Raw genomic sequence first — 14592 nt, 5'->3', positions numbered from 1 at the left:
TGTTTCTGTGCTGTAGTTTCTATGGTTCTATGGACTTCCACCCTGCCCTCAATTTCACCTGGATTACCTCAGACACTTTTTTCTTTAGATCTCTCTGTCTTTATCTCAGGAGATAGACTTACCACTGACATCTTCTATAAATCCACTGACTCCCACAGCTACCTTGACTGTACCTTCTCCACCCTGTCTTCTGTAAGGATGCCACCCCTTTTTCTCAATCTCTCTGTCTCTGCCACATCTGTCCACCAAATGAGGACTTATGAGCCCTCACGCATATTTCCTCTAGTTGCTGCATGTCTGGTCCGACCCCTGCCTTGCCCTGTCACCAGGCAGAACAGCAGTAGAGTTCCCTTGTTCCTCACCTTTCACCCCACCAACTATTGCATCCAATACATCATCCTTCACCATTTCTGCCAGTCCCAACTCCTTCACTGATCACCTTCCTCGCTCTCTGTAGGGACCACTCTCCTGGGAACTAACTGGTCCGCTCATTCCTTTCCACCCACCCCTCTCTGTCCCACTATACTTTCCTCTGTAACTGTAGTAGTAAGATTTGTCCCCTCACCTCCCTGTTCTCCACCATCCTGTGGCCTAAGCAGCTCTTGCAGAGATTTACTGGCTCCTCCTCCAACCTGGTCAACTCATTTGGTGCTCACATTGTGCGCTTCTCTAATAAGTGAAATCAAGTATAAACTAGATTTTGCAGAATACCTACACTCTGTCTACAATGACCATCTCAAGCTTGGTGCATGTCATTCTATTTCCCACTCCCACAACTTGCCCATCCTCTGCCTTCTCCATGACCATAGAGAGACTAAAAACAAATTAGTTGAACAACACTCTACTTGGATCGCTTACAGCCCAGTGGTATGAACATTGTATTTCCTAGTTTGAGGTGACCCACACCCCCATGCTACCTGCCCACACATATGCACACACCTATCCACCTAGTGTCTTTAACCCTTTTCATCCGTGCCATTCCCTTCTCCTACATGGTTTCATCTCATCATTCTCTTCCTCGGGGGCATGTATATTACTTCGTATGGTAAGAAAGTCAAAATTGCATGCAGTATTCTAGGTGTGGTCTTTTCCCTATGTAATTGTAACAAGACACTTGTGCTCAAATGCTCTTTCTTTGAAGACCAAGATAGTCATAGAGCATAGAAATAGGCTCTTCAGACCACCGCATCCATGCTGACCAGCATGTTCTCATCTACTGTAAAGTAATTCCATGTATCAGCAGTTGGTCTGAGCCTTGACAATTCAAATGCTCATCAACATATTTGTTACATATAAGAATGCCTGTCTTCACCACCCCAAGCAATGTGTTGCAGATTTCAATTACCTTTGGGGGAAATTAACTTTCCTCAGAACCCCTTTAACATCATATACTTTACCTTAAACCTAAGGATGCTTTATGGGGAAAAGTTTCTCCTAAACTTCCCTATCCATGCCTCTCATAACTGTGTATACCCCCTTTCAGGAGTCCCCTCTACTCCCCTGATCCAGGTAAAACGTACCCAGTCGCATCACGATTAAAATGTTCCATCTCAGGAAAATATCTATACCCCTTCTAGTGCCTTTCATGTAGTTGGTGAATGGAACTGCATTCAGTTCTCGAAAGATTTATAAAATTGTTTCATGCTCTTCCGTTGTAGGCCCTGGCAAATAAGATCATAAGAGATAGGAGCAGAATTAAGCCATTTGGCCCATCAAGTTGACTCTGGATCAGCCATGATGAAATGACATTTTCCCTCTCAATTTCATTCTGCCTTCTCCCCATAATCTTGCACGCCCTGACTAATCAAGAGTCTATCAATCTCTGTCTTAAGTACGCCTAATGACCTGGCCTCCACAACCACCTGTGGCAACGAATTCCACAGATTCACCACCCTCTGGTGAATGAAATTGCTTCTCATCTCCGTTCTAAATGGACGTCCCTTTATTCTGAGACTGTGCCCTCTGGTTCTAGACTCCCCACTATAGAAAACATCTTCTCTATCTAGGCCTTTCAACATTCGATCTCTCTCTTCTCCCCCCCCCTCTACCCCTCCCCCCATTCTTCTAAATTCTAGCAAGTACAGGCCCAGAACCATCAAACATATAATAACGCTGTCGTTTCTGGAGTCATTCTCATGAACCACCTTAGTACCTTCTGCAACATCAGCACATCTTTCCTTAGATAAGGTGCCCAAAACCGTTCACGATACCCAAGTGAGGCCTGACCAATGCTTCATAAAGCCTCAGTATTACATCCTTATGAGTACCTGGATGCTGCCTTCACCACCTTTCTCTTGCTGCCACCTGTAAGGATTTATAGACTGGTGTACTCTGTTTTCCCGTTCCTCATTATTGCCTAGGGTCCTACTGTATGTGATGTATGCCCTAGCCTTATGAAAGCTCCCATGCCATTGGCCTTCTTAACTTCAATCTGCACCTGCATGAAAATAATAAACCTAAATGCTGGAAATATAACATAAAACCAGAAAATGCTGGAAACGCTCCGCAGATCTGCAGGTATCTATTGGAAAGTCCCTTGGACCTGAAGCATTAATTCTTTCTCTGTCCACACATGTTAGCTGACTTGCTGATTTTTTCCAACATTTTCTAGTTTTATTGCTGCCCCTGTACATTTGCTTCAGTAACTGGTGTAGAATGACACTCACATTTCATCGTACATCAAAACATTCTAGTCTACACGATTTAAATAGAACATCACTTTTCCGTTTTTCCCACCAACATGGAAAAGTGTGGCATGTAAGAACCAAGACTAGAGGTATCTTTTGTCAGAACCTGTGACAGTCTGATATTCAGATAATTTAAGTGTTTGGAAAAATTAATTTAGATAATTCATATAATTAAATGCAGAAAAATAATAACTAAGTATGTAAAAAGAAATAATAAAATTAGTTAGAGTAGAGCAAAGTCCAGCAGATAAAGAATCTCCATTGAAATGAGTGGGTCACTGTTCCTATTCCAGATCTGGTTAATTTAGCTTGACATAAGATTACAGTCTAAGACTGATTTATCTGAGAGCAGCTGTAGGCCAGTCATAGCCCCTTGATTCAACTCTCTATACAGAATAAAATTGGTTTCATCACTGATAATCTTCAATGTCTCTGTTTCTTATGCTGAAAGAAATTTGATTTCTCGATGTTATGCTGTTCCCTCCAACTGAGACTGAAGTATATTGATGGTCATGTTAAAGTATTCTATGGAAGTAAATTCAATGGCATCGAGAAAAGAAGAAATTCCAAATCTTGGATAATATTTAATATTTTCTTGTTGGCATCATGGTTTGTGTGGTGGGATACAGCATTCAGATTAAGAGCGGTTGTGAGCCATTTAGACCTTTAAGCCTACTGTGCATTTAATAAAATCAGGTTGATCAGGCTGTAACCTTGGCTTTTATGCATACTCTTGATGACCTTTCATCCCTGCTTTCCTATCAAGAATTTTATCTGCATTAAAAATATTAAGTCATTAAAATGCTAAACATTAAAAATATTTAAACACTAACTTCACTGCCTTTTGAAGAAGAAGTTCCAAAGACTCTCAAGCCTCTGAGAACTTCTTGCATGGGAGACCCTTATTTTTAAGGAGTGATCCCTGCTTCTAAATTCTCCCACAAGAGGAAACATACATTCTACACCTATCCTGTCAAAATCCTTCAGGAAATTTGGTCCATTCATGTCCTCCTAAGCCCAGCCTGCTCAATGTCTTCTTAGTAATTTACCCTATTCAAGTTTCAGTCTTGTAAACATTCTCCAAACTGCTTCTACACATCTTTTCTTAAATAGGGAGACCACTGCTGTTCCCAGATGTCGTCTCACCAATATAACTGAGGTGTAACCTCCCTACTTTTACATTCCATTGTCCTAACAATAAGCAATAACAGCTATCTATGTACCTTTGTAGATTCCTTAGGTCCTTTTCATAATTACCTTCCAACCAACCTAATTGTCATCAGCCAAGTGAACACTGTCTTCATTCATCTAAATCATTTAATAACTTGTAAAATGAAAGAGATTTCAAAATTAATTAATGTTGTTTCTGTTTTTTCATCATTATGTTGGGCCTGTTTTATCAGTACCTAGCACACTATAATGTTATCATAAAACAATTGCTTTTAAAATCTGTTCCTTGTGTTATAAAGTTTCAGCAATTTATACATAATACATGCAGATTATCTGCCACCCACCCCCAATTACAGTGTTGCTGTACTTAGGTAGATGTTCAAGGAGCTACATTTTGTCTGAAGATAAGGCCCTTCCTTGTTGCCAGAAAAGCTGAATGGTTAGCTGTTGTAATTTCCATTAAATTTACATTTAAAATTTACATTACAACAGTTTTGATTGATAAATGTTATTTGCTCTGATAGTTACAAGTCTTTCTTGTCAAGCGTGCCATTGGACTCATCAAACACTGATGAATAGTACACTCCTAAATTGCACTGATAATTGGCAGGGCCAGTTGCTTGTAGCATACATTTTTAGTAGATGTCCATGATATAGTTAGACGATTCTGACAACTACACATTGAATATTAAGATTGACAATGACCTTCCCTCCTTTAGATAATTACTTGACCTGGACATACACCTTGCATGTTATTGTTTATGAGCATGTCAGAACGACTTGTCCAAATGATTACAATGGCATGCAAAAGTTTGGGCACCCCTGGTCAAAATCTCTGTTACTGTGAGTAGCTAAGCGAGTAAAAGATCACCTGATTTCTAAAAGGCATAAAGTTAAAGATGACACAATTCTTTAATATTTTAAGTAAGATTACTTTTTTATTTCCATTGTTTACAGTTTCAAAATAACAAAAAAGGAAAAGAGCCTGAAGCAAAAGTTTGGACACCCTGCATGGCCAATACTTAGTAACGCCCCCTTTGGCAAGTATCACAGCTTGTAGACACTTCCTGTAGCCAGCTAAGAGTCTTTCAATTCTTGTTTGGGGGCTTTTTGCCCATTCTTCCTTGCAAAAGGCCCAAATTCAGCGTCAGAAGTTTGCAAAGGAACATTTAAACATTTTGGAAACAAGTCCTGTGGCCTGATGAAGTTAAAATAAAACTTTTTGGCCGCAATGAGCAAAGGTATGTTTGGAGAAAAAAATGGTGCAGAATTTCATGAGAAGAACACCTCTCCAACTGTTAAGCATGGGGGTGGATAGATCGTGCTTTGGGCTTGTGTTGCAGCCAGTGGCACAGGGAACATTTACTGGTAGAGGGAAGAATGAATTCAATTAAATATCAGCAAATTCTGGAAGCAAACATCACACTGTCTGTAACAAAAAAAGCCGAAGATGAAAAGAGGATGGCTTCTACAGCAGGATAATGATCCTAAACACAACTCAAAATCCACAATGGACTACCTCAAGAGGTGCAAACTGAAGGTTTTGCCATGGCCCTCATAGTCCCCTGACCTAAACATCATTGAGAATCTGTGGATAGACCTCAAAAGAGCAGTGCATGCAAGACGGCCCAAGAATCTCACAGAACTCGAAGCCTTTTGCAAGGAAGAATGGGCGAAAATCCCCCAAACAAGATAGTGAAAGACTCTTAACTGGCTACAAAAAGTGTTTACAAGCTATGATACTTGCCAAAGGGGGTGTTACTAAGTACTGCCATGCAGGGTGCCCAAACTTTTGCTTGGGGCCCTTTTCCTTTTTTGTTATTTTGAAACTATAAAAGATGGAAATAAAGAAGTTTTCTTGCTTTAAAATATTGAAGAAATGTGTCATCTTTAACTTCATGCCTTTTGGAAATCAGTTTATCTTTTACTCACTTAGCTATTCACAGTAACAGAAATTTTGACCAGGGGTGCCCAAACTTTTGCATGTCACTGTACCTGAGAGCTCAAATCTCTTGGGGTGCCCAAACTTCTGCATGGTGCTGCTTTCCTTTTCTTCACTCTAAAACTGTACAAAACAAAAATAATACACTAATCTTGCTTAAAATGTTGAAAAGAATGTTTCATCTTTAACTTTATGACTTTTGGAGATCAGTTCATCTTCTATTCACTTAACTATTCACAGTAACAGAAATTTTGACCAGGGTGCCCAAACTTTTGCATGCCACTGTATATAGTGAATATGGAGCAGTTGTATTGAATTTTTAAATAATATAAAACACTTGCATTGTGTTGTATATTGTGTCACATTATTTGTTGTTGCAGTGTATATTAAGTGCATGTTTCCTGTAGTGTCTTTGTAGTAGTTTTCAGAATTGAGTGAACAGTATGATTAGTCTGATACTTAATTACAAAAAACAAGTTTGCTATAATTCCCTCAATCAGTTCAATCCATGCTAGGCTGACCTGTCAGCTCTTTTTACTTTTTGCAGTTTCTGCACAGAATTTCAGGTAATTTGTCGATGTATAAAATGGCTGTTTCCTTCAGTACACTTACGTAAGTGCATTCATTCAATTGCTTAAAGTTGGTGCTGACAATCTATGTGGATTTCATTGTTGAGATTCTGTGCTTTCAGCTGCCTAACAGAAATCTATTAAAAGTAATGAATCTATAAATATTAGACTTCTGAAAAGATTTGGTCTAGAATTGATTAACAAGCAGATCACCCTTTTTATTTCTGGGGTTTGGCTCAAATTTAACCTATGCTAATGGGAAGTACAGTATATAAAATTAATTTGAACAATACGAGTCTCAGTTCAGCTATCATCTGTGGCAGGACTTACATACTATAATAGATTACAAAACAAAGTCAGACAGCATCACCAAAAGCAGCATATATCTTTCTGATGAGCCGAACACATTCTATGTAGGTTTTGAATAGTAGGGAATGGGTATGTCACCACACACCTTGACAGTCTCCAGTGCATCTGAATTTACAGTCATGGACAAAAGTTTGGTCTTCCAGAGTGTGAACCCGCGGATAGCATCGTGCCCAGATGGCGTCCCTGCCCATATCCTTAGATTCTCTGTGGGTCAATTAGCAGGGATATTTGCAGACATTTTTAACCATTCCCTGCTTCTACTGCTTCAAGAAGACCACTATGATCTGTGATGATAGTGGGTTTGCTGACTGTAATGTTTGAAACTCTAGCAAAGACCTTAATCTCCATCCAATATAGATAGCTGTGGATACCCTCCATAAGGGGAGATTATAGTGTAACTACCAACTCTTTAAAGACTATTTACCCTCTATGGTGAGTTTAGTTGCCAATACCCACTATTTGAGTGGTGGGTCCCCAGCAGTAATTTAAACACAGTTAATTTATTTTCAGTGATACATGTTTAAATTCAAACATTCTTAAAACACTTTTAAAACTCACAGAGGATTTCTATCTTATATAAGACTTAGAAATTACAAACCATTTCTAAAACACACAGGATTTCTGAGACACAGTTAGAATTCCTATAAGCTAAAAAAAAGACATACCAACAAACTGCAGATGAACTAGTCATCTGTCACAGGAGTTGAAGGTGGAGATATGGATTCTAGTTCACCCCATGATTCTGTCATTCTTCTTGATGTTCCTGGACCATTCCTAAAATGCCTCCTTGACTACTTTCTACATATATACTGTTTCTTTGCCACTTGGGTGACTTCACACACATGTGATTTTCTTTTCAGATAATTTCTAACACAAATGGTCTAAAAACTTCTGGAGACAGTGTTCCCGGATACCCACAATTAATGCTGTGAAGCTGACTGTCTTGAGTATACAAACCTTCCAACCATTAGCAGATCAGCTGTTTAGTATGCTAAGTGATATTATCAATCTGGTCTGCAAGCTTCCTTGAACTTTACAATTTAGCCAGCATTGTCTAGTTTGAAACAAGCCCAATTAACATAACCCCATTGTCTTGCACTGCACCTCTTGAGCAAAAAGCTCAGGTGCTGTGGGGCCAGCAGGTCTTCTCTATAGACAGTACTTAATTGCAAAGTACTTTAACTGCAAACTGATTACTGCTTTCCATTTACATTAAGAACTGCAGAGAGTTGTGAATATAGCTCAGCACATCACAGGAACCACTCTACGCTCTATCGACTCTGTCTATATTTCTTGCTGCCTCAGTAAAGCAACCGGCATTATCAGAAATCTTACCCACTCTGAACATATTCTTTTCTCCTCTTCCCCCATTGGGTAGAAAATTTCCAAAAGCCTGAAATGCACATGCTGCCAGGCTCAAGGACAGCTTCTAACCCAGCTTCTGGACCTCTTTACGATAAGATGGACTCTTGCCCTCACAATCTACCTGGTTATGATCTTGCACTTTATTGTTTTACTGTACTCTAATGATTTTACCTATATAAACAGTATGCAGACAAACTTTTCACTATATCTTGATACATGTGGCAGTTATCAATATCAATACCAAATACATCTTCTGTCCTTTAACTTCATATCTCAGCATATGGTTGGTCATAGCACACCACAATTGGCACTGAGTTTATAGAAGTGGAACAAGAAGAGGTGATATAGTATTGAAAGCTAAGCTATCTTTCAGTAAGATGGTGACCAATCTTTCAACCTTATTCTCTAATAAGTAGACTATATAGAGTTGGGTATCAACTGGTTTCTTATAACGTAAGGTATTTGTGAATCGTTTTTTGGAAAATAATAGTCCACTTCTGGTATACATAGGTATTAAATAATTACATAATTGAATTAGCCAAACTTATCGAATTTTGCTATTAGCAGTTGAATCAGTTTTTAAACTAAAATATATTGATGCACTTCAATTTTGTAGGTGGATTGGTTGGCTTAAGTGACATCGTTTCGCAACAACTGGTTGAACGCAGAGGTTTAACTAATCACAATTTAAAGAGGACAGCAAAGATGGCGACTGTTGGGTTAATTTATGTGGTGAGTCTGCAAGTTATGAGGTAAATATTGAATTAGAGAGTGCAGGAAGCATGTTATTTCTGACATAGTGGCACAGAAGGAAAAAGCTAACAGCTAACAATATCAATAATATCAAGGGATACTGCAACTCTGATAAAGAAGAAGAGGGAGTTGTATGAAATGTATAGGAAACAGGGAGTAAATAAGGTGCTTGAGGAGTATAAGAAGTGCAAGAAAATATTTAAGAAAGAAATCAGGAGGGCTAAAAGAAGACATGAGGTTGCATTGGCAGTCAAAGTGAAGGATAATCCAAAGAGCTTTTACAGGTATATTAAGAGCAAAAGGATTGTAAGGGATAAAACTGGTCCTCTTGAAGATCAGAGTGGTCAGCTATGTGCGGAACCAAAGGAAATGGGGGAGATCTTAAATAGGTTTTTTGCGTCTGTATTTACTAAGGAAATTGGCATGGTCTATGGAATTAAGGGAAACAAGTAGTGAAATCATGGAAACTGTACAGATTGAAAAGGAGGAGGTGCTTGCTGTCTTGAGGAAAATTAAAGTGGATAAATCCCCGGGACCTGACAGGGTGTTCCCTCGGACCTTGAAGGAGACTAGTGTTGAAATTGCAGGGGCCCTGGCAGAAATATTTAAAATATTGCTGTCTGCAGGTGAGGTGCCGGAGGATTGGAGAGTGGCTCATGTTGTTCCGTTGTTTAAAAAAGGATGGAAAAGTAATCCGGGAAATTATAGGCCGGTAAGTTTAACTTCAGTAGTAGGTAAGTTATTGGAGGGAGTACTAAGAGACAGAATCTACAAGCATTTGGATAGACAGGGACTTATTAGGGAGAGCCAACATGGCTTTGTGCGTGGTAGGTCATGTTTGACCAATCTATTGGAGTTTTTCGAGGAGGTTACCAGGGAAGTGGATGAAGGGAAGGCAGTGGATATTGTCTACATGGACTTCAGTAAGGCCTTTGACAAGGTCTCGCATGGGAGGTTAGTTAGGAAAATTCAGTTGCTAGGTATACATGGAGAGGTGGTAAATTGGATTAGACATTGGCTCAATGGAAGAAGCCAAAGAGTGGTAGTAGAGAATTGCTTCTGTGAGTGGAGGCCTTTGACTAGTGGTGTGCCACAGGGATCAGTGCTGGGTCCATTGTTATTTGTCATCTATATCAATGATCTGGATGATAATGTGGTAAATTGGATCGGCAAGTTTGCTGATGATACAAAGATTGGAGGTGTAGTAGACAGTGAGGAAGGTTTTCAGAGCCTGCAGAGGGACTTGGACCAGCTGGAAAAATGGGCTGAAAAATGGCAGATGGAGTTTAATACTGACAAGTGTGAGGTATTGCACGTTGGAAGGACAAACCAAGGTAGAACATACAGGGTTAATGGTAAGGCACTGAGGAGTGCAGATGAACAGAGGGATCTGGGAATACAGATACAAAATTCCCTAAAAGTGGCGTCACAGGTAGATAGGGTCGTTAAGAGAGCTTTTAGTACATTGGCCTTTATTAATTAAAGTATTGAGTATGAGCTGGAATCTTATGATGAGGTTGTATAAGGCATTGGTGAGGCTGAATCTGGAGTATTGTGTTCAGTTTTGGTCACCAAATTACAGGAAGGATATAAATAAGGTTGAAAGAGTGCAGAGAAGGTTTACAAGGATGTTGCCGGGACTTGAGAAACTCAGTTACAGAGGAAGGTTGAATAGGTTAGGACTTCATTCCCTGGAGCGTAGAAGAATGAGGGGAGATTTGATAGAGGTATATAAAATTATGATGGGTGTAGATAGAGTGAATGCAAGCAGGCTTTTTCCACTGAGGCAAGGGGAGAAAAAAACCAGAGGACATGGGTTAAGGGTGAGGGGGGAAAAGTTTAAAGGGAACATTAGGGGGGGCTTCTTCACACAGAGTGGTGGGAGTATGGAATGAGCTGCCAGACGAGATGGTAAATGCAGATTCTTTTTTAACATTTAAGAATAAATTGGACAGATACATGGATGGGAGGTGTATGGAGGGATATGGTCCGTGTGCAGGTCAGTGGGACTAGACAGAAAATGGTTTGGCATAGCCAAGAAGGGCCAAAAGGCCTGTTTCTGTGCTGTAGTTTTTCTATGGTTTAAATGACTCAAATCCTAAACTAAGGGTAAGGTAATTGAGCAATTAAAATAAGATTAAAATTTGAGTTGATTAGGAAGATCAATATGAAATTGTAGTGTCAAACAAACTTGTTTCTTTAAGAACAAGTAATATACTAGATAGGGCTATGTCTGTGATACAGTTTGTGTAAACTTTCAGAAGTCATTTGGTAAGGTTTTGCACAAGCCTAAGATAAAAATTAGGCCCATAGAACTGGTAAATTATTAATAGGGTATCATCAACAGGGAAACATTAACCCTCCTTCCTCTCTGCATAGTTTTATCTAATCAGCTAAATAAATATTTTTAGCATTTTGAACTTTATCTGCAGTGTTTTGCTTTTGTCAAATTCCTGATTTTTTTTTAGAGAGTAATTTGATTGCAGAAGATAAGGAAGGGATGATAGTTTTGTGGATACTTTAATTAGGGTAAAGTGATTTTTGACTCTCACAAGGATCTATATTGTGAGCTTGTAATAGTTAAGGACTGGCTGACCAATACAGAGCCATATACAAGCTTGCTGATCGTGCTAAGTTTAGTGGCAGGGCTTATGGTGTAAATGAGCACAGAAATGCAAAGAAACATAATAGATTGTGAATCAGAATCAGATGTATTATCATTGACTATTTAGGGTAAACGCTATTGTTTTGCGCCAGCAGTACACCGGTTCAACAGGTGGGATAAACCAGGTGACGGTAGTTGGCAGCCTCATACCCCGGTGAGACAGGGTCATGGTATGTGAAGTCAACTCCAGCTGACTGGGCAGATGAGATTTACAATGAGATCCAACAACTAGGAAGGCAGTACTGCAACACTCCATGTAGAGTGAAAGGCATGACAAGGCATCCACTGCAACCAAGGAAGACCCCAGTTTGTGATGCTTGGTCGTACCACTGGACCCAGACTTCTGAGGTTGAGAGAGTAGAACTGCCCCAGTGCGATGGCTTTTCCACTTTAAAAACTCTTCTGCCCAGGTTCCTGTCATCAGTGGACACAATAGACATCCACAACAGTCCAAAGGCACAAAAAATTACTCTAACTTACAAAAAGTAATAGTTGATGGTTTCATCAACCTGATGGTGGAGAATAAGAAGCTATTCTTGAATCACTGTGTGTAGGCTCCAGTACTTCCTTTCCAATTATAGTAATGAGAAGAGGGCATGTCCCAGATGCTGAGGTTCCTTGGTGATAGAGCTGACTGAGATAACAACCTTCTAAATGGCCACAATTCTGTTAGATCACTTGAACCCTAAATAAGCATAGTATGTCTAAGCAGTTAAAACAAATATTAGGAACTGTAAGTAGGGATTTGTACTTACTGATTTTTTTTTTAAGAACAATTAACTGTAGTAGATAGTGACATGGAAATTGCATTGTTTGTAACATTTGCTTGTTGTAATCCTTTCCTATAGGGTCCTGTTCTTGGTGTATGGTACAGGTTGCTTGATCGACTGGTAGTTGGACAAAGCAAAACTGCAGCTTTTAAGAAAATGTTATTTGATCAGGTCAGTTGGGGAAAATTAAAGTGGAAAGTACCTTAAAGTGCTTTTTAGGAAGAATGTAGTGCATTGCTCCAAGACCTAGTGACAAAAGTGGAATTTGGGAACAGTTTAGCACAGGAATCACTGAGATTACAGCCTGATCTGCCAAATGCTGGTGTAATGGTGACATTAGAGATGTGTAGCCCCCAGTTTTAGAGAAAAGGATTCAGAAGCAAAAGAAAATATAACATGTAAACTTCTGGTTGAACTTACAGAATGAGATTTCAGGTCATTGAATATATTTAAAGCAGAGGCTGATAGATTCTTTTTAGTCAGGGCATCAAAGGTTACAGGAGAATGGGGTTGAGAGGGATAATAAATCAGCCATGATGGATCAAAGGCAGATCAGACTTGATAGACTGAATGGCCTAATTCTGCCCCTATGTCTTATTGTCTTATTTAGAGAACCACAAATTGTGTGTGCTAGCTTTAATATTTCAAATTGTATATCATTTTGAAGCAGAAAAATGCCACTTTATCCCCTCAAACTTGCTTCATCATTCAATAAGTTTGTGGCTGATCACATATGTGTCTACCCCAGTCATCAATTTGCTTATCAATTATCTGTCTACCTCTGACTTAAAATGTTCACACTCTGCTTGCTTTACCCTTGGAAGAAGAAAATTCCAATCCCTCAGACCTTTGAGAAAGTATTCCACTTCGTGTCTGAAATGAGCAACATTTTTTTAACGGAGACGACTTCTTGATTCTCTCACATGATGAAGCATTCTCACTGCATTCACCTTCATACTATTGTATTTTTCAATCAAGTCACCTCTCAATCTTTCAGGCTTCAGCCTGGCCTATCCTACTTTTTGCAGAAAACAATAAACCTTCTCTGAATTTCTTCCAATGTTTTTACAATCTTAATATGATTCTGTTATTGAAAGGCTTATCATAGAAGGAGTGTTTGGTGCCTGTACTCACTGGAATTCAGAAGAATGAGGGGGAATCTCATTAAAGCCTATCTAATGTTCAAAGGAGTGGCTGAGTGTGGGTGTTTCCTATGGTGGGAGAACCTGAGACCAGAGGACACTGCCTCTGAATAGAGGGACCTCCATTTAGAACAGAGATGAGGAGGAATTTCTTTAGCCAGAGAATGGTGTATCTATGGAAGGCCAATGCTGTGGCTGTGGAGATCAAGGCATTGGGTATACTTAAGGCAGAGGTTGATAGATTCTGGACCATTCAGGGTGTGAAAGAATACGGGAAGGAAATGGGTCAGCCATGACGAAATGGCTGAGCAGACCGATGAACCAAATAGTCTTAATTCTTTTCCTATATCTTATGGTCTTATGAAAGCCAGCAGTGAATACCACTCCAGTATGGGCTCACCAATGCCCTATGCAGCTGAAACAGACTCCCCTATTTTTGTATTCAATTCCCTTAGGAATAAACAGGTAACATTTTGTGAGCTTTCTGAATTACTTATTGTACCTGCATATTAGTTTTTTAGTTGAGCCTTATCCAGACTTTGGATCCCCCTTTTCTTAGAACTTTGCGGTCTCTAACAATTTTGATGATGTTTTTTAAAATTTCCTTACCATGGTGGACAACTCATTTGCCCACATACACTCTTTTTGACAAAACTTTGCATAATCACTTAGCCTGTCTATATTTATTTGCAGCCATACTTCTGTCCTCTTCACAGCTTACTTTCCAACCTATCTTTGTGAAAACAAAGGTTTGCCATAGCAAGCATAGATTTTCTTATACTTCCTGGGCTACAGAATCTACTCTGTTCAACGCAGTTTCTCAACTGAACCATGCAAGTTTTTGTTGTAATATCCTTTGTACTTCTCACAGTACTGCAGAAGACTGTAGAAAAGTTTCTAAGATTTTTTTTCCCCCAGCTTGCTGTTGCTCCTTGTTTCTTGGCTGGTTTCATTGCAGTAACTGGGTTCCTTGGCGGACTTTCTCGGGAAAAAATATGGTTGAAATTTCAGAAGGTGAGTAATATTAACTTTATTTTTAAAATGTTGAATTAACTTTTAAATACTGATTTGGAACTATGTTAATCAACAAAAACCAGCATATTAAGAACAAAAACATGAGGAATTCTGCAGATGCTGGAAATTCAAGCAACACACATCAA

At 39.3% G+C, this 14592-nt stretch overlaps 1 protein-coding gene across 3 annotated transcripts in view; it reads left to right on the top strand.

Moving 5' to 3' along the window:
- Positions 1-14592, top strand: part of mpv17 (mitochondrial inner membrane protein MPV17) — a 48251-nt gene that overhangs the window by 16655 nt on the left and 17004 nt on the right. For all 3 annotated transcript variants that reach the window (XM_063035742.1, XM_063035734.1, XM_063035751.1), the window contains exons 3-5: positions 8719-8834; positions 12369-12461; positions 14351-14446. In XM_063035742.1, the coding sequence (XP_062891812.1) occupies positions 8719-8834; positions 12369-12461; positions 14351-14446 (305 nt within the window). The remainder of the gene's footprint in view (positions 1-8718; positions 8835-12368; positions 12462-14350; positions 14447-14592) is intronic.

The sequence above is a fragment of the Mobula hypostoma genome, chromosome 2 (assembly GCF_963921235.1).
Source record: "Mobula hypostoma chromosome 2, sMobHyp1.1, whole genome shotgun sequence".
Taxonomy (NCBI): Eukaryota; Metazoa; Chordata; class Chondrichthyes; order Myliobatiformes; family Myliobatidae; genus Mobula; species Mobula hypostoma.
Note: the sequence above shows the minus strand (reverse complement) of the source record. Positions and strands in the feature narration are given on the sequence as shown.